At 40.4% G+C, this 24,681-nt stretch overlaps 1 protein-coding gene across 2 annotated transcripts in view; it reads right to left on the bottom strand.

Moving 5' to 3' along the window:
- The window catches only part of DIP2A (disco interacting protein 2 homolog A), a 138,022-nt gene that overhangs the window by 45,605 nt on the left and 67,736 nt on the right, over positions 1 to 24,681 (bottom strand). For both annotated transcript variants that reach the window (XM_082483809.1, XM_082483810.1), the window contains exons 4-13: positions 24,042 to 24,161; positions 18,399 to 18,641; positions 9,094 to 9,222; positions 8,176 to 8,295; positions 6,369 to 6,566; positions 4,700 to 4,791; positions 4,350 to 4,460; positions 3,457 to 3,580; positions 3,065 to 3,174; positions 2,534 to 2,636 (exon numbers count right to left, since the gene is read on the bottom strand). In XM_082483809.1, coding sequence (XP_082339935.1) covers positions 2,534 to 2,636; positions 3,065 to 3,174; positions 3,457 to 3,580; positions 4,350 to 4,460; positions 4,700 to 4,791; positions 6,369 to 6,566; positions 8,176 to 8,295; positions 9,094 to 9,222; positions 18,399 to 18,641; positions 24,042 to 24,161 — 1,350 coding nt within the window. The remainder of the gene's footprint in view (positions 1 to 2,533; positions 2,637 to 3,064; positions 3,175 to 3,456; positions 3,581 to 4,349; positions 4,461 to 4,699; positions 4,792 to 6,368; positions 6,567 to 8,175; positions 8,296 to 9,093; positions 9,223 to 18,398; positions 18,642 to 24,041; positions 24,162 to 24,681) is intronic.

The raw sequence follows: 24,681 nt of genomic DNA, 5'->3' as shown, positions 1-24,681 counted from the left end.
GCACCAGAACATAGAGCCAACCATCTGGAGAGCAGGTTTGGAGAAAGGGCCCTGGGATTCATGGTTGAATGAACACCAAGTTGCACATGACCCAGCTATGTACTGGGAGGAGTACTGTCAGCTGGTCAAGGAAGTGATTCTTCCTCTCTACTCAGCACTGGTGAGGTCTGCAGTACTGCGCGAAAGGCGGCTAATGGTGCAGTGGGAGGAGTACTGTCAGCTGGTCAAGGAAGTGATTCTTCCTCTCTACTCAGCACTGGTGAGGTCTGCAGTACTGCGCGAAAGGCGGCTAATGGTGCAGTGGGAGGAGTACTGTCAGCTGGTCAAGGAAGTGATTCTTCCTCTCTACTCAGCACTGGTGAGGTCTGCAGTACTGCGCGAAAGGCGGCTAATGGTGCAGTGGGAGGAGTACTGTCAGCTGGTCAAGGAAGTGATTCTTCCGCTCTACTCAGCACTGGTGAGGTCTGCAGTACTGTGTCTATTTCTGTGTATTTCTACCCAGTACAAGAGAGGGATGGAGCTACTGAAGCGAGTCCAGTGAAGGGCCACAAGGATGATTAGGAGACTGGAGCACCTGGAAAAACTTTATGTGGGGGTAACTGAGCACTGGCACAAGTTGCTCAGAGAAGTTGTGAAGTTTCCATCCTTGGAGATATTGAAAAGCCATCTGGATGTGGTCCTGGGTAATTGGCTCTAGGTGGCCCTGCTTGAGCTGAGGGTTTGGACCAGATGACCTCCAGAGGTCCCTTCAAATCTCAACCATTCTGTGATTCTGCATGTCCCAAGATACATTAGGATACACTACCCCATTATGGGTCAAACCATGAGATTCTTCCAGCAAGTAGATTTCAAAGGGAAAAGTTTTTGGTTAATGGTAGCATAGATGAACTCTATGCACATGGTCAAAATCAGGTGCAGTTCTTTGCTATTCATTGAGAGAATAACTGAAAACAAGTAGATCTCCCTCTGTATTCCAATCCCTATGGAGATGTTCTTTTCTAGGACATGAGTAACTAAGAAGATCCCTTCCTTTTTGAAAATAGGAACTACTGTGGCCAAAACTGTGAAGGTGCAAGAAGCTATAAACAAAACAGAAGGCAAAGCTTTATACTGGGTATTGTCTATACAGAATAAAAACCTTGTGACAGCATCTCTAGCATGTGGCAACAGAAATTTGAAAAATGAACATGCAGGAGGACAAGAGAATTCAGTATTGTTTGTGAAGATCTGAAATGTTAATGGCTAGCAACACTACTCCACATTTTTCTGAAAATTAAGACATGTAGACCCCTTCAATCCATAATTGGCTGCCATCATCCTTTCAGGATTCAGGAACAGTTGTACAATCCTTTACCTACAAGCTGGGTGCACCCTCCCCTCTCCCAGCACAGTTCTTGTAGTTGGCAACTGTGACAGGAAGGTGTCCTGAAATGAAAATGGGAAACTGTCCTCTTTGATGATAAGTAAAAAGAGTACAGATATCTGACTGTGAAAACCTCTTTTACCCTATCATATTACTTATGTGGACTTTGGATCACTACGGCCATAAACCACTTGCCCAAAGGAGGAAGAAAAAAAAATAAGTGAAAGAGAGGACAGTTAGTAACTGTTAGCAATCTGCTCGTGCCCTCAAATGCACTATCCAGAATCACAGATCTAGCTGAAGTAATTGGAGCAGATGACTTGCATTAGGACTTGTGATCTAGGCAGGCAGGGTCATCAAAGGTGCAAGAGCAGTAAAGCCAAACAAGTTAAGGCGTTTTTAACATGGTAACTCTCAGATCAAGCCTCTTTCAGGGGTCAACTGTCACACTCCTAGGAATCACGAAGTAGAAGAGCGATAAGGAGTACGATGCGTATTACATCTCACCTAGTCAGTTGACCCCTTTGGTCAACAACTGCAACTCCTTCTCCTGAGAGATAAGAAGCTGCATAACTGACACCAGCCTGTCTGCACGGCACACCAGTCTGCACTGTTAGAGCAGCTACAACTGGAACTGGCAGCATCCAAAGCTATTCAAAGAGATCCAAGCTACTCAAATGGCCTCTAGGATCAGTCTAAGAAAACTCCCTGAATGTCTGCTGGGAGGGCTCCTCTAACTCTGCACATGGGCATCTCAAACTGGCCCCCTTATGTCTTCATAAAGTGGCCAGTGTGTTCAAAAGGCATTAAGGAGGGCAAAACAGATTCATAGCAAAGCTGTCTTCAAGAGGATGAAAAGTCAGTATAGCTCTTACCGCCAACTAGCAAATTTGTTAAGATTGAAAAATCCAAATGCTTGAATAAAATCAATAAGGATCTGAGGTTAAAGAAATTTTAATACACATTGATTATGACTCCACAAGCGGCTTCTTACTTTCCTTCACATATCACACCAATTATGAATGAGGAAGTTTGTCATTCCCTTTGCAGTTAAAGCTACTACTGCTTATCTAAAGTTCTTTCAAGACAGTAAACATGATTTTGCAACATAAATTGTCTGAATATTCAAAGCTACAAGTATCATTTTAAAGTTGTACCTATCTAACCTACCTTCTGAATAACCACATGCCTGAGTCAATGCATGACAGTGTGCCAGCATGGAAGCATGAGATATAGTAATGCCCACTGTGCTGCCCTCTTTACTTGTTTTGTACTGAAAAGAGAAAGTTTACACAAGCATTAGATTAACAACAAAATCTAGAAAATTTACAGTAGTGAACTGAAATAATATTTTATTATAAAAATGAAGTGAGCTTTTAAAAAAATCGAAAAGGTAGCATAAAAGATACATTTATGTTCAGAGAATATACTAATATCATATGAAATCTGACTGTTTCTCTACCCCAATTAAACAAATTTTCCCAGGGATCCAAAAATGCCAATTACCCCCAATCTTCAATCTTACTCAAAACAACCACTCAAATGACAGTTTGCCTCGCAACCTCGAGGGAAACATTCTTGTTCCACAGTTAAGAATATTATAGTCATCTCTTTCACTGCATCAAGAGATTAAAGGAAAAATATATGCTGTGACAAACTACAATAGAGTAACTGTAAATTAGGCATATTATACTGGATCACCTCAATGTAAGCAATCTCAGCACTGGCATCCCGTACTTGCGGATGCCAGTCCTTAGTCGGTTTCGCCAGATGCTTCCCATCAATCACAAACCAAATGAGATGAGGCCAGCCTTCAAAGAAAAAGAAAAGTTACTGTCATTACAGTTCCAAAAATAATTTTTTTCCCTAGTATTCAGGGATAACAGGAGGCAAGCAAAAGCTGCAGCTTCACCACCCTGACAGGAAGAAGCAGCACTATCTTGACAATGAAGGCAGTTCTACTTTATATGGCAGTTGTTTTTCATATGTAAACTAGAAGCATGCAAGAAAACTCAAAGATTACTGTTTAATAGCAACAATGGATACACCCACTCTTTACCCTAGGAAGAAATTTGAGTAGTTTAAAAACATACCTTTGAACGTAACCACCTCACCAGTCTGAGCTTTAGGAAGGCCTTTTTGACAGGCATCAGTGGTTAAAGCTAGTGTTACTCCACAGCTGCCCAAAAGAAATCCAATCTGCTGGCTGCCAGCATCCTACAGAAAAACCATGTTATAGCAAAATTACAAATAATGAAGCTTCTGTACAGTTTACTGTAACTTTTCCATGTTTAGAAAATATTAAGCCAATTTACATCACAGGAAAAAACAAACTTATAGCCCATAAGACTTTTTATGGAAGACAAACGACTGAAGTCTATGTTCAAAAGGCTTAGTTTTGCTTAGTGCCAACTAAGTTAGGTTTGGCAGTAGATCTGGCAAGCAATGGTAGCAAAGTAGTGTTAAAAGCAATGGTTGTGCATCCCTCTCCAACCCAACAGAGTTGTTTGTAAGTTCTGGTAAAACAGAGAGCTGATGCTGTCCTGAAGCACTGAAGAGCACAGCCTGGATCTTTTCGGCTCTTCCCTAATAATCAAAGTGTGTGTGGGATTATACTGATATTTCCAGTAACTATGGTGTCTCTGCCTGCCTGTGCTCTCATTACTCAGCACGACAGCTGAAAAGACAGCATTTCTGTGTTATATTTTGAGAAACACTTTCACACAGCTTTTCAAAAGTTAACATAATTTCAACAGTTACTTATTCTAAAATAGTTAACTTATTAGCTTCAAACTATTTCCTCCTTTCCCTAACTAAATATTAAACACTTTCCAAGCATAAAATGCACTGAGTAGTTCAGCTGATGCACCATAGCGCTTTCAAAAGTACAGGCTCTGAAGGGTCCCATATAAGGACTATAGGATTTAGACATCCCCCAACTTTATTTATTTATTAAACCATAAAAAAGTTGAATGTATTTGCCTACCTTTCTTGTTAGTGGAACTTCTATTGGGACAGGAATAAGTTCCGCCAGGAGACATCCATAAAATGCCACCATAAACATAACCGGATCACTATTAGGAAATACGAGAGCTACCTACAAAAATACATTAAAATAACAAGAAATGGGTTTTGTTCTCATTTTGGGGGGGAGGGTGCTTTTGTGGGAAAAAAGTTTTCCAACAATGTTAAGGTTCATATTTAAACTAGGAACAGAAATACTAAATATTGTGATAACATACTATTACAAGTCACAGTATTACAAGGCTTTCTTTAGCTAACGCTGTTCCTCACTGTCTATTTTATCCATACAGACCATTTCAAACAGAAGCCTACCCGGTCACCAGGCTTCAGCAGTGGTGCATTCTTAGTGATTAGCTTGTTTAGCAGGGTATACGCTAACTTCAAGCTTCGACTCCACAGCTTGCCTAAAGAAAAAAAAAAAAAAAAAACCCACAATATAGAAATATAAAAATAGAGACAAAAATTAACATTTAATAGACAAATCTCAGTGCCTTATATATGCATTATGCAAGTTGTTTGTATTAGAACAGGGTCAAGAGGAACATAAGCAAGTAAATGGGGAGAAGCAAACATCACTCTTGTGAAAGCCGTTCCATCTCACAAACCTACTGATTTGTTCCAATGTTTCAGTGCAAGTGTACACACACACACAGAATCTGATTGATATAATTTAACTGCATTTCCAAAAGGCACTTAACAAGACTCCTTCCTAAGGGCTCTTAGCAAACTGCTTGGGATAAAAAGAAAAATCCTAAACTGGACAAAAAATTAACTGAAATTTTAGAAACAAAGGGTAGGAATAAATGCCATAATATCTGTCTCTGTGAAATGCCAGTTCAGTGCTCAGTAGTAATCTACACAGCTTTCAGTAATTCAGAACAAAAACCTATTCTAAGCTACTAAATACAAAGACAACAATTTAACTACTTATTTGACACAAAATAAAAATCAATTTTTAATTTGTAGCCCCCCCTCAAAAAAAAGGGCTTTGCTAAAAAAAAACCTATTTATAAAAAATTGAGCAACAGCAAAACCATTTCACTGTAAATAGTAAATCAAAGCAAGAAGAACCCCCCAAAGAAACATGCCATGGCAAACCACATGCATCTGGAACTCAGCTTTCTAGTACAGAGTCTTTATCACAGACTGACATCCACACGCAATCCCTTCAGATCATGAAGCAACCAACAGTCTCAAACTTCTTCAATTCAACTGTTTTTTTTTTCTGTGTAATTTCCAGTTATACAAAAAAAAAATTACACAGGAATCAAGTACATCAAATGCAGTAAATGCAGTGCAGCTGGCAGAGAGTCCAAGTACAGTTCAAGGCTTGGCTTCTTTTTAGTTTGTCTTTCGCTTTTTTTTTTTCATGTAAAACTAAATATGATACTCTAATCAATTCTCAAAGCTCCACTGCAAAGTAATGAAACTAATGCAGCTGCTCAGTTACATCTCCTGTAAGCATACTTCATCTGTAAGAAAGCATACAAGTAATTTTAACATTCTAACATATTATACAATGATATGCTGCAGATAGCTGTCCCAAGGGACACAATTATCTTAAAAAAAAAAAAAAAAAAGCCATTACCATAATACTTCCACTTCATTGATACAGGCAAGTTTCCCTTCCCACAATAACATCCTTAATATGCTCCTGAAGTAAAAGTCTTCTCTATAAGGATAGGCAATAACATGCTAAAATTTAATATCTACTCTAGGAATCTGAAGAGTCCATTATTAGTCATTTGTTACTTCTTCCTCTTTTACACCAGGCTATTTTTTATTTTCTTTTAAGGAAAAACCCCCACAATTGTTTGAAATTTACAAATACCCACTTGTAAAGAATCAATATTATACATTTTCCCTTTATTAACTTTCTTTAAAATGTTTTTCATATGAAATGAAAGTAACTGTCATGAGCACAGTCCCTCTTAAGTAGAGTAAATAATTCTTTCCACAATGAATGCCTAATTCTTCCTACCATAGGTAAGCGTATAAATAGCTTTCCCAGTCGTATCCAATGCCGTCAGACAAGGAGCTTTTGGTTGGGTAGTTCCCCAGCGCTGCAGGGCAGCCAGCAGAGAAGGTGGCCAACTGGTTACCATGCCTAAGGGTTCACCTTTAAGTACATTCATTTGGTTTCCTTCAGGCTTTGGTTGATTTGGGTCAGGCTGTTGCACTAAAACCAGAGCACAGTAAAACGTCAAATGTCAATCGTTACAAAATGTGCAAGTTACACTTAATAGACTATTCTATGAAGCATTCTCACCTTCTTCTTCCTCACAGCTATCATTACCTTCTCCTCTGCTTTATGATGATGCTATACTAATCCTCTGTTGGCTTCACAGAAAAAGGATTACCATCACTTTGGAGTTCTGATTCTGCATTATTCAAAGGACCTGGCCACAGGAACAGAATTTGACTCTCTAGTTCACTCTTTTTCTCTACTTTGGAAAGATTATATTTTCTGCTGTTTGTTCTGCACATCCATTTAAATGAAAGCCTACACCAAGTCAAGAAGTGTTATCAGAGAGAATGGCTTCAGTGACAATTTATTTTTGCTGCACCAAATTCTCAACAGGTGATGAAGAATGACACTATGCCTCTGTCACAACATATATTGGGGGAAAAAAAAAAAGCCAGATTAAATGCTCCTGGTATGGATTACCTACAACTAAAACTATATCACTCACAGAATATTTTGTTTGATTTCCAGGTCATTTCTCTCGACTGTGGAACACTGCAGGGGTTGTAAGCCATTTGCTCTCTGAGCAGCCTGCTGTTAAAATCACTCTCCAAGCTGCTGAAGAAGGTGAAGCACCTTGATCTTAGTTAGCAAAACAAAGTCATAGTTGGATTTAGCTAACACTAAATCTATGCAATAACTAAAATTAAAAGTTCAAAGTGATACTCTCCGCTCTCCACAATGACATACACGCAACCTCAACGAAAGCATGCCTGAAAAATCTTCAGCGAAAACTAGAACTGCAGTCACTTTATATTTTAAAGTATCAAACAAACAGTACAGAGAATCTAGTAGCAGCTGCTCAAAAATGTCACAGAGAATAAAATTTTCACTTAATCTTTAGGACTAAGAGAACAGAACAGAAATCATTCTCCAAAATTAGCTGATGCAGCTGTTTTTAAAGGCAGCTACATATTGCTAAGCAACTTCTGCATTTATTAGAGATGCTTTTCTTTCCACCTAGACACATGCATTCAGAGAAAAAATAGTGGTTTTTAGCTGAGCAATATCTGCAAAGCACGTACAAGCACTATCCTTTCATGTAGTGCACAGACAAGACATATTACACAGTGCACTCAATGCATTTAATTCCTCTGAACCTCTAAAATAATTAATGTTTCTGGATTTCAAGAAGAGGATATCAACATGCATACAAACAGTATTATCATAATAAATTCCAGTTACTAGCAAGTAACTAACTAGCAAGTAACTAACTCATCTTACTGTATTTGAGCACTGACCAGCTACAAAGCAGCTTTCCAGAGTAGGACGTGGGGGTGCTTGTAGACAAGCAGCTTGAATGTGAGCCGCCAAAGAGGCTGTGGAATCTCCATGTTTGGAGATGCTCAGAACTGGACTGGACATGGCCTTGAGCAGCCTGATCTAGTTAGACCTAGCATATGACCTTTCTCTCTCCAATGAAACAACTCCACCATGATTTGTTTTCTATAGGGAAGAGAAAAAGAAAACACTTGCTAAAATGTATCAGTTCTTTCATGAACCGCTTACACAGAGTGAAAAATGTATTTGAAAGAAAATTAACCTTCTAGAAGTTCTTCAAAATCATCAACAAAAAACTCTTTCAAAGGTGGTCGCTTTGGTCGTTTCAAGGTATTTAGAAGCTGCTGGATTTTAGAGGACACTCTGCTACTCACTGGTACACCTGCCAAACAGAAAAAAAATTATTAGTTACCATATATTAATAAACATACACTAAAACACATGCTGCCACATTGCTGACATCACTCTAAGCTCAGTGCAGCTTTCAGGTGGAAGAGTCATTCAAGATGAGCAGCTTATTTGGAAAAAAACAGCTTTAATCAGCAACAGTTTCAAACATGGATTATTTGTTTTAAAATAATGCTGATCCCTAGCTACTTGGCTGATGCATATACCTTCTCACACTTTAATTTAGCTTTTCAAACTGCTGACTCCATGAGATTCCAATACAAACCTGAAGAATGTTCTTTTCTTCAAGAGTCTCTGTATTTGCTACATCTTAATATTTATTCAGTTATGAAAGTCTGAGAATGCTTGGAAAAAATAAGTGAATCTTTCAATATTTTACAGGGCTAGCAAAAAATAATCACAACACAAAACAATGTTGAATACTGATTTTCATTTATATGTGTGATATATTTATTTTAAATTAAATATAAGTGTGGTTTTTTTATATTTATTGAAATATAAACCTCTGGGGCAATATGAAATTGAAGTGTGGGACTAAAGGGCTTACATTGCCTTTTACTATAGAAATATACAGAAATGCAGACATGCCTCCCACCAGCAGAACATGAGATAAGCAGTACAGTTTCCTCTCCTGTGGTAGACTGACAGATACACCATACTACTGTAAAGCTTTGGAGGGGCAGACACATATGGGTGTCAAGCTCTGTTATGCATTTGCTTATTCAGAAAAAGGGACATAGATTGAAAGATAGGAGGTTTATAATACAATCACCATCTGCAGTTTCCAAAATGCTGCTGTTGTAGCCTCTGGGAACTCCTCGTACTGATGCTACCTGTGGACGCTCATGATGTAAATGCTCCACCAGTCCAGTGGTTACATCCGGAGGTGCAGAGTGGTTATCTGTAGAAATGGAAGACAGACATGGGAACTCATCAGTCATTTTAAGAATCAATATCTCCAAAGTTGCTTCTTACAGCATTCTTGCTGTTTTCTTATGTGTTTTTGACAAAACTCTAATTTCTCTAATCAAACTGTAACCAAAATCTTTTAGATACAGGGGGAATCCTGGAAAGAACTGCTGTGTCTCTCCAGGGTGGAGAAGAGCTATTCCAACTTTCAAAGGCATCCAAACAAATTCTGACAAATAAAGAGAGCGGTGGGTCAGTCCATCACTTCAAGGTGAAAGCAGGGAGATTCATTATGGGTAAACAGCACAAGCCTACAAAGAAAGCCTGTCTCATGTCTCTCAGAAGAAATTCAGGCACTCAAAAGTCTCATCACAAAAATGGAATGACTCATCTAAGGCCCATAGGAAGAGAAAGGGACAAAAGCATAAGGTTTAAAATACGGGAACTTTTGCCCCAGGATAACATGAAGCACTTATCTACATTCTGCAAGCTGTAAGAGGAAGACTTTTCCTGAGAAACCCAGATTAAGATTTAAGGTGGCAAAGACAGCGCACTTAGGTCTGAACACATCTTGAAGATGGACACGGAGAGATGAGAGACTTCCTCAGAGGAAAGTAACTGCTGACTTAAACTGTCACTTGCAGTTTGTAAGACCAGTCACAGTTTTCCTTTAGCAGCTTTTCTTACCACCTGCTTTTAACAGTCTCACAATGATACTGTAGGGAAAAGCTTCCTGTTTATGTTGTGGTACAGACACAGTACATTCTTCACTGAGGCATCTATCAATGAGAACAGCTGGAATGCCTGTAACGCTCAAAAAAATCTGTGGTGTAGATGCCAACACACACTGCTCACAACAGATAAAAAAGGGTTCTCTGAGGCATGAGGTAGTCATTTGTGGCCAGGCACAACATGCTGTTTCATTTTAATGGTGTGCGCCATAAGCAATAAATACCTAAATTTTTTTATGATGTATATTTACATAAGGAAAGCAGCACATTTCTCAAATCCTCACATACTCACAGGGGCTTGAAAACCATCTTGTAACAACCTTGAGGCAAAAGCCTGCTTTGCTTGGAACTGCACCATGTTTCTGTGCTGCAGAACAATGCTTAGGGAATACTGTCATTCCAAAATTGTGACCTAGATTATGGAATGGTTTTGAATGGAATCACAGGTTAGGAAATGGCAGTATCCGGGAGAAGTGTTCAAACAAGACAAAACAAGAACTGGATTCCTGAAACATTCACAATCCTACTAAGTAAAAATAGGAGCACAACAGGAAAGAGCTTAAGAACAATGCTGCACTGTGCTGGAGGGACTGCTTGGGGTCAAGGAGCTCTGCAGTAATACCCCTTGAAGGACCTCAGCATGCCACAAATCCTGCAGAAAGCATAGGGCAGTGCTGTGAAATACATACATTACCCCACCCATTTTGAGAAAACTCAAAGAGCTTATAGCTTTGTTCATAGATTTCCAGAGCTGACATACAAGCCACCAGAACAGCTCTAAGCAATTTTAGAGGGATCACCAGAAGAAAAAATTAAATCCATACCCATACTTTCCAATGGTCATCACTGCAATGCCCATTTTTGTATTGCAGAGACATGTCCTGCTGGGCACTAAGCAAGGACCACAAATTCCTTCCATGTGGATAAGGTACAAGAAGGACAAAGTATCACTTAATGTTTCTGACAAATGCCTGAGTTTAGAGCCAGTAACAAGAAAAGGTGACAACTATGTGTAAAACCAATCTGTATAACCACTTTACAGAGCGTATAGAAAGCCCATGTATTCAGAGTAAATTGAAATTCTTTCGCTGTGTTCTAAACACTTTTTGAGTTGCTTTTTGGTTGTTTTTTTTTTTTTTCCTTTGCTTTACCAAATTCCCAAAACACAGACTTCAGCATACAAACTAATCACAGAAAAGGACACAGAGTCAAATGTACCTGGTTCCCATACTGCAGTACTAGCCCACAAGTTCATACTTGAATACACCAGCAAGAATTACAATTAGGGATGTATCTGCAGTGTGGCTTCATCAGTGGAAGGCCCCAAAATGGCATTCCTATAGATGAAGTTGTCACCACTACACATTAAGGAGACTGAAAATGTACACTCAAAGTGATGCACACATAGGTAAAAATATAACAATCAAGAGAGAGGTCAAGAGAGACTGAAACACATTATGAGATCTGGTGCACATATAAGTCAAAAGCTGTGCATAAACTACAGATGCTGAAATGCTGAACAAATGCAGGTTTTATCATGAATATTCCTGTTGGGAAAAAGCAATCTTCTGCCCACATGCATGAGGCAGATATTTGAAATACAAAAGCTCTGCAATTAAATGCTCAGAAAATAACATAAGGAAGAAGCTCTTTGGGAACACTTGCAGAAGAGCTGTTTACTTGGGAACAGCTCAAAGAAATCACTCAAAAAATGAGAAGGCTCAGAAAAGAAACAAAAAACCCAGTAACAATCATTCCTAACTGAAAACAAGCACAGGAAATAGCTATATATGGAGGACATTTAAAAGAAGTTTATTAAATTGTATTGAAACAATAAATAAAAAAGTAAAAAGAGTGCACCAAGACAGCCAGAACACAAAATACGATCCACAAGCCACTACTTCATTCTTGCATTTCATCTTCAATAAACTCTTTGAAACTGCTTCTAACACACCTCACTCTTACAACTCCTGTAAAACTGCTTTCAGAGCCACAGAAGTTCAAAACACTTACACTTATAACCCTGCTTCCCCTTAAGAAAAGGAATTGTACTTTTAAGTCTTTCAATAAATAGTGGGCCAAATACCACGATAATCCATTTTTCCAGTTACTCTAACAAGTGCTAAGTTGGGAAATACTCCACAGTTGAGATTGTGACCTTGAAAAAAACCTAAATGTTCTGCTAGCCTTACTCATTTTAAAGAAAATATTACACTAAAAGAAAAAAAAAAAAAAAACAACAAAAAAACCAACATGTAGGTGTTGTCCTTGCTCTTATAGGTGAAAGACAAACAGCTCAAAAATAATGCATATTCCTATCTGACTTTATTATAAATACTATAACCTTGCACTTCCAATGCAACAGTCAATTTTTTGGGAATTTAGTACAAACTCATCATTAAAAACACAAGCTTGAGAAGATAAGCTGCAAGGGAACAATCTCCTAAATTTAAATTCTCCAACATATCAAAATTGTGAATAGTTGTTCAGTACATAGTCAAAATACAGAGTATTTTAGTAAGGCATAGCGTTTAAAATACACAAGATTACTTTTACATTGCTGATGTCAGCACATTCACATTAACTGAGAAAATAAACTCTTCTTTTATGCTCTAGGACAAATCAAAGGGGTACTTTCTCGAAGTATACTAGCATTTATAGATAATCAAAAATTTTGTAACATAAGAACTGAGTAAGTTTTCCTATTCTTGTGAGCCAGGAAGTCTATAGACAAACATGGTAGAGCAGCCAAAGGACGAGGCTGACAGTCCAAATATATCAGAGGAGCCGCTGGGACCAGAAAGGCCTACTCACCGTACTAAGACTACCTCTACAAGGAAGAAAAGGAGGGTTATAGTCATGGGTGACTCAACTCTGAGGGGGACAGAGGGTCTGATACGTAGGGCAGACCCCACTCTCAGGGAAGTCTGCTGCCTCCCTGGGGCACAGGTCAGGGATATCACAAAGAGACTCCCTAGCCTGGTACGGCCCTCCGACTACTACCTGCTGCTTCTGTTCCATGTGAGGGGCAACGAAGCGCAAATGGAAGTGCAAAAATTATTAAAAGAGATATCAGGGCATTGGGACAGTTAGTATAGGAATGTGGAGCACAGGGTTTTTTTTTTGTCGCTACTTCCAGTTGCAGGCAATGACATTGAAAGAAACAGACCAGCTCAGTCTCAATACGTGGCTACGTGGCTGGTGTTACTGCAACAATTTTGGTTTTTTTGACAATGGAATGGCCTATGCAGCACCAGGCCTGCTAGCAGCAGACAGGGGTTGTCTCACTCAAAGGTGGAGAAGGGTTTTTGCCCAAGAATTAGCAGGGCTTATTAACAGGGCTTTAAACTAAACTAGACAGGGAAAGTGGGTATTATTAGGTTTGTCTGCGACAAGCCAAGGGATGTTGTACCAAGCAAAGAGGAACCGGGTGCTGGTGAGAGCTTGCAGCTGTTTGCTCCAAAATGTGCTAGCTACGCTGCAGCATGTTCAAAGTCTTACGTAGATGAGCCAGGAGCTTCTGGACCAACAGGAGCCAATGGGGAGGCACCGTTAATACACAGCACAGGAATGCTGCCTGGAGAGCAGAACAAAGTAATTACAACTGCTCCAGCCAAGCCAGCCTCAATACAGCTGAAGTGCCTCTATGCAAATGCACGCAGCATGGGGACCAAACAGGGGAAGCTAGAGATGCAAGCACACCTCCAAGGCTATGATCTCACTGGCATCATAGAAGCACGGTGGGATGATTCCTACGACTGGAGTGTTGGCATGGAAGGCTACAGGCTCTTCAGGAGAGACAGGCAAGGGAAACGAGGAGGCGGTGTTGCCTTACATGTCAACGAGCAGCTGGAATGCATGGAGCTCAGCCTAGGGATGGATAAAGAGCCAACTGAGAGCCTATGGGTCAGGATTAAAGGGAAATCAGGAGCAGGAGACATTACAGTGGGGGTCTGCTACAGACCACCTGACCAAGACAACCAAGTGGATAAAGCCCTCTGTAGACAGATAGGGGCGGCATCAGGTTCACAGACCCTGGTCCTCATCGGCGACTTCAATCACCCCAAAATCTGTTGGAAGGGTAACACAGCCAGCCATAGGCAATCCAGGAGGTTCTTGGATTGCACTGACGACAACTTCCTTCTCCAAGTGGTTGAGGAGCTATACTGGACCTTGATCTTACCAACAAGGAGGGTCTGGTAGACAGTGTCAAACTCAAGGGTAGCCTGGGCTGTAGTGACCATGAAATGGTCGAGTTCAAGATCCTCAAGGCAGCAAGGAAGGTGCACAGCAAACTGACCACCCTGGACTTTGGGAGAGCTGACTTTGGCCTCTTGCAGAATCTGCTTGGTATGGTGCCATGGGATGAAGCGCTGGAAGGAAGAAGGGCCCAAGAAAGTTGGTAAATATTCAAGGATCACCTCCTCCAAGCTCAGGAGTGATGCATCCCTACAAAGAGGAAGGCAGGCAGAAAAGCCAGGAGACCTGCATGGATAAACAAGGAGCTCCTGGACATAACCAAAAGGAAAAAGGAGGCCTATAGGAGGTGGAAACAGGGGAGGGTAGCCTGGGAGGAATACAGAGGAATCGTTCGAGCAGGCAGGGATCAGGTTAGACAAGCTAAAGCCCAGATAGAACTACATCTGGCCAGAGACATTAAGACAAACAAAAAATCCTTCTTTAAGTATGTCATTGAGAAAAGACAGACTAGGGAAGATGCGGGCCCTCTCCGTAAGGAAACGCAAGAACTGGTTACCCGGTACAGAGACAGAGCTGAGGTACTCAATGACTTTTTTGCCTCAGTCTTCACTGGCAAGGACTGCAGCCGCACTGCCCATGATGCAGAATGCAAAGATGAGGATTGGGAAAATGAAGAAACACCCACTGTAGGTGAAGATCAAGTACAAGACCACCTGAGGAACCTAAAGGTGCACAAGGACCTGATGAGATACATCTGTGGGTCCTGAGGGAACTGGCAGATGAAGTTGCTAAGCCACTAGCCAGCACATTTGAGAAGTCATGGTGGTCTGCTGAGGTTCCCGATGACTGGAAAAGGGAAAACATAACTCCTATTTTCAAAAAGGGAAATAAGGAAGACCCAGGGAACTACAGGCCAGTCAGTCTCACCTCTATGCCTGGCAAGATCATGGAGAAGATCCTCCTGGAAACTCTTCTAAGGCATATAGAAAATAAGGAGGTGACTGGTGACAGCCAGCATGGCTTCACCAAGGGCAAGTCACACCTCACTAATTTGGTGGCCTTCTACGAAGAGGTTACAGTGGCAGTGGACAAGGGAAGAGCAACAGATGTCACCTACCTGGACTTATGCAAAGTGTTTGACACTGTCCCACATGATATCCTGGTCTCTAAATTGAAGAGACATGGATTTGACAAATGGACCGCTCGGTGGATAAAGAACTGGCTGGATGGTCGCACTCAAAGAGTTGCGGTTAACGTCTCAAAGAACAAGTGGAGACCAGTGACGAGTGGTGTTCCTCAGGGGTCGGTACTGGGACCTGTACTGTTCAACATCTTTGTCGGTGACATGGACAGCGGGGTTGAGTGCACCCTCACCAAGTTTGCCGATGATACCAAGCTGTTTAGCGAGGTAGACATGCTGGAGGGGAGGGACGCCATCCAGAGGGACCTGGACAGGCTGGAGAGGTGGGCCTAAGCCAACCTCATGAAGTTCAACAAGGCCAAGTGCAAGGTCCTACATCTGGGTCAGGTCAATCCCAAGCACAAATACAGGCTCGTCGGGGAATGGCTGGAGAGCAGCCCTGAGGAGAAGGACCTGAGGGTGCTGATTGACAAGAAGCTCAACATGAACCAACAATGTGCAATCGCAGCCCAGAAGGCCAACCGTATCCTGGGCTGCATCAGAAGTGTGGCCAGCAGGTCAAAGGAGGTGATTCTGCCCCTCTACTCCACTCTCGTGTGACCCCACCTGGAGTACTGCATTCAGCTCTGGAGTCCCCAACATAAGAAGGACATGGACCTGTTGGAGCGTGTCCAGAGGAGGGCCACGAGGATGATCCGAGGGCTGGAGCACCTCTCCTATGAGGAGAGGCTGAGAGAGTTGGGACTGTTCAGCCTGGAGAAGAGAAGGCTCCGGGGAGATCTTATTGCGGCTTTCCAGTACCTAAAGGGGGCCTACAGGAGAGCTGGGGAGGGACATTTTACTAGGGCATGTAGTGATAGGATGAGGGGGAATGGCTTTAAACTGGAAGAGGGCAGGTTTAGATTAAACATTAGGAAGAAATTTTTCACTCTGAGGGTGGTAAGGCACTGGAACAGGTTGCCCAGAGAAGTTGTTGAGGCCTCATCCCTGGCGGTGTTTAAGGCCAGGCTGGATGTGGCCTTGGGCAACCTGGTCTAGTGGGAGGTGTCCCTGCCTACAGCAGGGGGGTTGGAACCTGATGATCTTCAAGGTCCCTTCCAACCTAAACCATTCTTTGATTCTATGATTCTATGAAAAATTTGACAACTAAATTGTTACTGGACATGCATGAACGTTATCAAGCTGGAAATGAAAATTTATGGAATATGGCAAGCATTTCAGAAATGAGGAAGATTATTCTTATGCAAAAAGACATTTAATTTTTTGTCAAGGAACTGGAAAACAAGTTTTGCCTTATAAAAGCTTAGATACTGATACTTAGATACTAAGCTTCCACAATAAAGAGATCACCATACAAAATTGAGGAGGGAGCAAAGATAAATAGGAAAGACACACACAACCCTTCCCAGACTCTCTGACATCTAAAGAGCCTTCCAGAACACAAAGCAAGCTACTACCTCTTTCCATCTCAGCTCCACTTGCAGAAAACTGCCTGCACTGTGAAAACTGGGATGTCAATCATGGCATAATGCATCAATCCCTGTTTCTGTCAGCACCTAAGCCATATAGAAGATTCAGATGATCCTCCTTCAGAGTGCCTCTAGCTTGTTTATACTCTTTTCTCTGTTTCATAATGTGCTTTCGGAATCTTAAGAACTAAAACTCCCAGCCAAAAACTACAAGCATTGTTGCATTTTGAAGCCCATAGCTACTATAAACTAAGGTTGATGCCCATACTTAATATAAGGCAGAAGGAACTCAGAGGGCAAACCAGCAAAGAACGAAGAATCAACCCTCTCATGAATAGCTGCCTCACGTCTAAGTGAACCGTTTGTATCATCCAAACAGAGTAGTCTAAAGGTTACGTGATTGGGCTTTCCACAGAATTTGAAGGTAACACCTAGACCAGCTAAATGAACATGTATTTGCAAAATGTATTTGTGCCTTAAATTATCATGCTAATTGACATCTCTAGGTATACAGAAGCCTGTATGCTCAGTTTAAATCTAAAGCATTTCAATATGTTTTCCTCATCTAACCTAATTTGTTCTCTGTAATGAAAAAGAAAAAACTGTCTGTATAGTGTATGTAGGCATATAGTCATAGATAATCAAAAACTCAGGCAAGTAGAGCACTAAAACTGCCAAAACCTGAAACGTCCAGGAACAATATACATGATGCCTACAGCATACTACTAGAAGCCCAAGAACTTCATGCTGTAGTCCATAGCTGAAATACAAACATCATTCTTCATTTCATTTTTCTAAATTACTTTGGGGAAAAAAATATATTTGAAATACAAAGTTATTGTTTCTCCTCTAGGTCCTTTCCCATCTTTCAACACTAGTGCAGACCTGTTGCACACACATAAATCCACTATCAATCTACAGCATACAAAACATTGCAAAAATTATTTCCATGGTGGAAGAGACTGCCTTTCTGCCTCCCTACCAAATCCTCCAAAAGCACAAGACTAGTTCTCTGCATTTGAGGACAAAAAAAAGTAACCTGAAGTTCTGGACTTTCAGCATTACAGAGATTGAGAAAAAACTCTCATTTACATTTTGGCTTACCAGTACTACTACATTTTCACTCTAGTTTCACAATAAAAGACTATTCATGACTTAAATTTTAATTAAAGGAAAAAAAATCACATTGGAGCCTGAAATGTAGCTTTGTATCTTTGATTTCATAACTTTCCAAAAGATTCTGGATGTTTTTCTTGTCTTTTGGATGTTTATCAATTGAGTCACCTTTGAAATCCCTAACCTGATAATTGTCTAGGGTAAATACATGCTGATGGGAAAGCATGCACCAAAAATATAATCCCTTTGAAATTCTGCTTTTGAATCCAGTAAAATTGAAGCTTAGTTTCTCGATAAATCAAACATTTTACCATGAAGAATGCATGTTCAGATCTCATGAACAACTGGTTTGGTCGAAATTAAATACATATATATCATACATACCTGGTCTGTGGATTGTACACTTTAAGGTTATTTACAGATATCTTCTGGTGAATACTTTTCTGTTTAGCCCTGTTTTGGAATTTTTAATTTGATTTTATTCCAACCACACAGGCATTTCTTTACTGACCTAGCTGGGTGTGTGCCATGAGATCTGCAAGCACAGTGGCAGTAGCGGTGGCAGTAGTATTGGAAGCAGCAGCAGGTTTCCCTCCTGGATGAGATGAGGTGGAGGATGCAGAAGATGAGGTGGAGGAGCCCTGAATAACCCGGTTAAGCCAGGGCTCTACGTTGGAATGGCTCTGGAACGGAGTGGAGGTGATCCGCCCTTGCCGACGTAACGAGCCCTCATCTTCTGATGCTGACGATGTGTCTGTGATTAAAATAACGATGACAGGCATGTAATGTGGGAATGACCCAACAGACGGGAACATGAAGTTTTTCCATGTTCTTCACGTAGTGTTCTCATGTACTACACGAGATGCATGTTTTCAGCAAATGGTATATTCAAATGCACAAATTCTGCTCAATGCCATTTTTTAGGTTAATGCAACAACTTCTACACATTATACCTAGAACACACTTGAAGCAAAGTTTCATTTACCTCCTGTATTTGGAATGGCGTAAGACTCAAAAAAGGCTTCTACCTAAGGGACCTAGTACCTTCACAGACCACGCTTAGTGAGCATACCATACCTATTCCACTGAAAGAATATTTCTGTTCTGAACAGGTAAATTGGACCTCATCCCACGTGAATAAATTCCATTACATTTTTAATTGGGTGTTTTCCTTTTACATTTTCAGGGAAAAATTCTTCACTTTTCGATTCTTCTGACAAGTTTTTTGAGAACTAGTTACTAAAAAAAGCACAGTGCTATAAAGTTCAATGAAACAGTAATTTCATTAATTTAAGAATAATTTAAAGGAATTTAAAAGCATGTATTTTAACCACATAAACTGATATTAACAAGCACTACATAGAAATGCCTAATAGAGTATCTTTTCATTCTAGATGTACATTTGTTGCTGTTAGAAGTCTGATAAAGGGCTCCTATTTTAATTACCATTCAGTTATTTACAACTTTCCAGACGTTTCCCTTTGGCACACAATCCTTCCACATTTATTATCTACTCAATAACAAATAAAAAGGTCTTTCCAAATACCATGAAAATATCCCTGTTGATTTTGAGTGAAAACCATAAACCTTAGTTACAGAAAAAAAAATCTTGCCCTCCTAAAAAGACTGCTATATTTTAAGAACTTGATCCCCCCACCCCAGCTCTCCACTGGGTAATTAAAGGAAAGCTCCTAAAACAATACAGTGCCCACATACTGATAAAGTTCACATCATGTCAGTTTCTGAAGAGTGGTTTTAAGTTACACATAACAGCCAGACCAATTAAGAAGTCAGTAGGAGCTGAAAAACAGCTTCTAAAAAAGGTAGGGTATCCATTACCATACTCCAGAGTTCCTTCCAGACATGGAAATTTTGGGTGATAGTGGGGTGGGTTACCTCAGAAATTCTGCAACCTTAGTTAGGGCTTTTTTTTTTTTTTTTTTAAATCCTCTGAACCCATGACTGTTCAGCTATATACAATTCCATATGAATTTTGTTGAAGCCACATTAAAAATCTTTTCCTCATCTTTGGCAACAAATTTCAGTTACCAGGTGTTTAATTTTCTGCTTTTCAAGAATATATGTGTTTCCAAGACCTTCAGAATAACTGCTCTTAAACAGTCTAAAACCATAAAAATCAGAAATAATTTCATTAAAAGCCTGTTGAAATTGATGGCATTTTCAAAGTTAAAAATCACAGATCTCTCATTACTTGACCATCCCTACTCAAACATGGCAATTTTGAATGAAAATACACAAACAATTGATCTTTGAGAAGATACAGCTGTGGTGGATTGCCATTCCTGGGTCTGTGCCTTGTACGATATTTCTGTTTTACTGCCATGTTTGTAGTTTTAGGCTGCTGACTCCATCTGTTCTTGGAGTGGAGCCAAACCTGCCCTTTAGTGCTTGCAACCTTCCCTTTCTTTTAGGCAGAAAGCAAAAATAAACAATTCCAGGAATATGGAACAAGATAGGATTACAGTCAGGTTTTGACAACCCCACCCAACATACACACATTTGTGATCTACTATCACTAAGAAAAAAAAACCTACCGAAAAAAAACAGGCTTCTCAAAGAATACATACTCTGACAGCATCCCCTTATCCAGGTACAAGTTTAATGAAGTCTCTCTAAAATTTCTAAGCTTTCAGATATCTAACATAAACTGGAGTAGGGGGAAAACCCACTTTAAACATAAAATATTAACTGTGTATAAAAATTAATGATCTGTAGCAAAAACATTCTAACATCAAAACATAATTACAACAGAAAAGTTGCAAGGTAACATCAGCAACTAGCTCTGTGGCAGCTGCAAGAGGTAATTAGTGGTTCTCTGTGTGCTGTGAGCAGAATACTATGTACTTGGCTTGCAGCTCTTCCTGGCTGGGACCTGATCCAAGATAGCCACAGAAACCACCACCCTTTGGACCAAACTTGCATTAAGACTGCTGCTCAAGTTCTGATCATGCGAAATCTGTATGGGAAGGATGAGAGACTTGATGGGACAAAACCAAACATATGTTAAAATTTTTGGAAGGACGACTGACAAAAGCAGTTCCATTACTGGCAGTCAGGAGTTGGTTTTGAACTTAATGTTGTGACTAGTCTGATGCTTCCTTCCTGGTGACTGATGCTAACTGTAACAAATTTCAGTTATTAAGAAAGCCCGGTTTTAATTGCATTAATTTCTGCCAATACAAAGATTTTAAGACAGTGGTTTAATGACTTAAGACAACAAAACTAGACGCTTCAGCACTACTCAGGGTCTTTGTAATTTCAGATTTTTCTTGCTAAGTTTGCAAATAAAGGCAGGCCCATAAAAAGACAATTATGTTTGTGAATGGATACAGCTAAGGCAAGTCCTTAGAATATTTCTGAATGGCCTGATCTCCCATGATACAGAATTCATTTAGTGGCCCGTTTTCTTATAAAGATAAAGGTAATCTCATAACAAGTCACCTTCTCTTAGAAACAACATGACAGATCCCAGAGACGCTTAACTCTTCTTTCAGAATATATTAGTTAGGGTGCTTCTGTATCCTGCTAAGGCCCAGCACGAATATAATACTTGTCTTCTCTGATAACCACTTGGGCAAGCACATTAGAAGATTACACTCTCCAGCAGCACAAACACAAAACCACTCCCACAAACACAGGCAGATCCCATGGCCTCATCCTGCTCCCTGCTCTGGCTGAGCAGGATGGAGGTCATACATGCACACACACATGCAATGTGGATCCCTCCAGCAGCTGGGCTTGGACACTGGGTCTGCTGTCCCTGGATGCCAGTCTCCCCAGTTCCTAACACCTAGATGTACGAGCCTGAGGCTGCAGTCCTGCTCCATTTGCTTGTATAGACTGATTGACTCAGCCACTCCATGCACACAGAATATAGAGTCCCTCACCCAGGAGAGGTGTTAGGAATGGAATATAACAGGCCAGGCGTGTTTACCATTTATACATGACCAGCCCTTTTTAGCCCCTTACCCCAATATTTTCCCCACAATTCTTCCTCCCCAAATCGCCTAAATCTACCCCTTTCCCCATCTGTGGTTCCTCACCTAAACATCCCATAACAAGCCTGATGCAGTCCAAATACACTTTTGCCTTGCATCCCATAATGTGTCCCATAGCCCTCCGGGGCATCTCCCCTCAGTCCAGAAGGTGCTCTAGTGTTGACTAGTCTTGATAGGTTTCATGCCTGGACAGGAAGGCTGCAGGGACAGCCCTAGGAGGGTCCTAGACAGGGTGACCCTTCTCCGGAGTCCTTAACTTGGGTTCCCACCTGCTGTTGTTCCCCGTGCTCCTCTGGGCTTGTAGAGATGGGTCTGTGATAGGCTGATGGCTCTTGGGACAGGCCTCAGAGTAGCTGGGGCAAGGTATTATTTGGGCTCCCCCACCCATCACTTTCTATGTTCCTGGGAAGGTGTGCAGGCCAGCTTTTATCACATAACCTAACTGTTCACCCACAGCATCTCAATGTTTTAAGAGTCTCTCAACCACCCCTCAAGACTCTGCTCCTCCAGAACAGCACACAGAGCCCTGACTGCAGGCAGAGTGGGCGCAGCAGTAACCACAGGGACACTGCTTCAAATCTGTCCTGAAGGTATTCAAAAGAGAATGATATTTTGATTCTCTCAAAAAAACTGAAAGGAGATTCCTTCTAGTTTTAAATTTTGAGGGAGACTGGAAAGCCCAGTTGTCCTCCACTTTCAGCAGAGCTTCTGAATGCCAGCTCTTTTTTGTACACCAAATCTTAGGCAGAACAGTAGCATGTTCTTTTCTTCTTGTGTGCCTCATGCCAAACACATAGTGATTTGTCACACTATGGGAATGAGAGGAAAGGACAGAGTGATGCTACATGAAATGCACCACTGATTGTTCTCTCAGAGTTTATTTTGGAGGGCAAGAAGGAATATTCCTTTGAAGAGCTATAAACAGAAACCTCAGGGCCTCTCTCCCAAAGCCTCAGGATACAGATGGTTGCTACATATTAATTTTCTCCAGGATTTCACTTTATGCAATTCATGGCAACTTTCACACACAAAAACAACATGTATGCAAGAAAACTCAAGAGCACGATAACCACCGTGCTGCAACAGCTGCCCTCGTGGGCTTCTGAGTATAGAAGTACTAGAAGAATAAGCTAATCAAAATTCATGATATCTTCATATATTTTATAGACAAAAACATAAGGGTGAGGGAAAGACCATATATAAAACTATGAAAGCAGCTTACTATTTATTACCTAATGAAAGCACCAGAGAACCCACAAAAACAATATAAAAATGCGTGACTAGCAAAGAAAAATTGAATTTCCTTTAAATGGGAAGAACGGAAAGAAGAAATATAGCACAGGAAGCAAGAGCAGCACATCAGAACTCCTCTTTTACAGAAGGGGTATAAGAAATAGAATTGATGGAGAAGGGCACTAGAGTGCTTCTAGTCCCAGGCCACCTTAGAAAAGACAAGAGCACATAATTCAAAACTTAAGAGCTATGGGAAATTCCTCTTCTTTGTATACAAGACACTGGCCCCAGAACACTTGGCTTGCTAGCACGTTATCTGGAGAAAGAATTTTCTTAACCTATAGAGAATTGATTGTGAGACAACAGGAAGATTACTTACCTCCCCCTCAAAAAATTAAAGAAAATGTTCTAACCTAAACAATTTGAACAATTAAAGCATATAATTTTCTGAATGTTTTAAATTGCTCAAAGCTGAAACCATCTGATGAGTGTTTTGCAAGCTAACGCAGCAACTTAATGCTCTGGCATTTTCTTCAACTCTTAAAAAAAGAATCTTATGCAATGCAAAATAAACTATTTACAGTTCTGACACGCTCGCCAAGATTATCTCCTTCCAAGTGAGACATTATGTAAGAGAACATACTTAATGCATAAAGGGCAACTGCTCACTCTATTATTGCTTTTAAGTGTACCTTTAGCAGCTACAGTATCTCTAGAGAAGACACTAAAAATCTTGAGGAAAGACATCAAAGAACAAATCCAACTGACACCTGATTATCAGGAAATACAGCCATGAATATAGAAGTAGTTTATTGCAACATACTTACAACTTAGCATTTGCTCTTTATATTTTGTTATCATGTTCACCTGGCAAGATTTACGTATGTTAACTCAATAGATACCTGGAGGTGTGTATGTTTCTACTGAAGAGTGCACAAGAACAGACCGTCTTTTTGAAGGCATGGGCATTTTTCTCTCTTTGTATTTTGCAAGTGCTGCCTGTACCGCTTCCGTGTGGACATCTATATAGAAAACAAAAAAAGGTTAAGACATTAAGTTTAATCATTATTTCTTTCTAAAGATATAGAAAGCATCAATGCCATCTTTCACAGCTCAAACCCAAAAGCTGAATCACACACGAAAAGCTGAATCACACACGATGGCCCTTACGGCCAATTGCTTAGCTTACAGAAAGGAGTAGGTTCTCAGCTTCAGAGGAAGCAGCACTTCTTAGAGAGCAGAAAGGCCCAAGCTAACCTACAGTAACACAGTTCTCAATTCTGAAGCTGTGACAACTTTATCAACTGTTTCTCCTTTAATGATGTTTAGTAGGACTGAATAAATACGCCTGCCTCCCACTCAAATTCAGTGCAGAAGCAATGGCTTGAAAAGTTAAGAAAGGATATAAGCAGGGTGAACATATTTTCCTCATTAAATTAGCTTGAAAAGGCTTTGCAAGTATCATTTAGGAAGAACACCCTGAAAATCAATACTGAAGTTACAGAATACCTAGCACATTAGTTCTAAGCTATGATTTAATTT

This window comes from Vanellus vanellus, assembly GCF_965231255.1.
Source record: "Vanellus vanellus genome assembly, chromosome: 5".
NCBI classification, from domain to species: domain Eukaryota; kingdom Metazoa; phylum Chordata; class Aves; order Charadriiformes; family Charadriidae; genus Vanellus; species Vanellus vanellus.
Note: the sequence above shows the minus strand (reverse complement) of the source record. Positions and strands in the feature narration are given on the sequence as shown.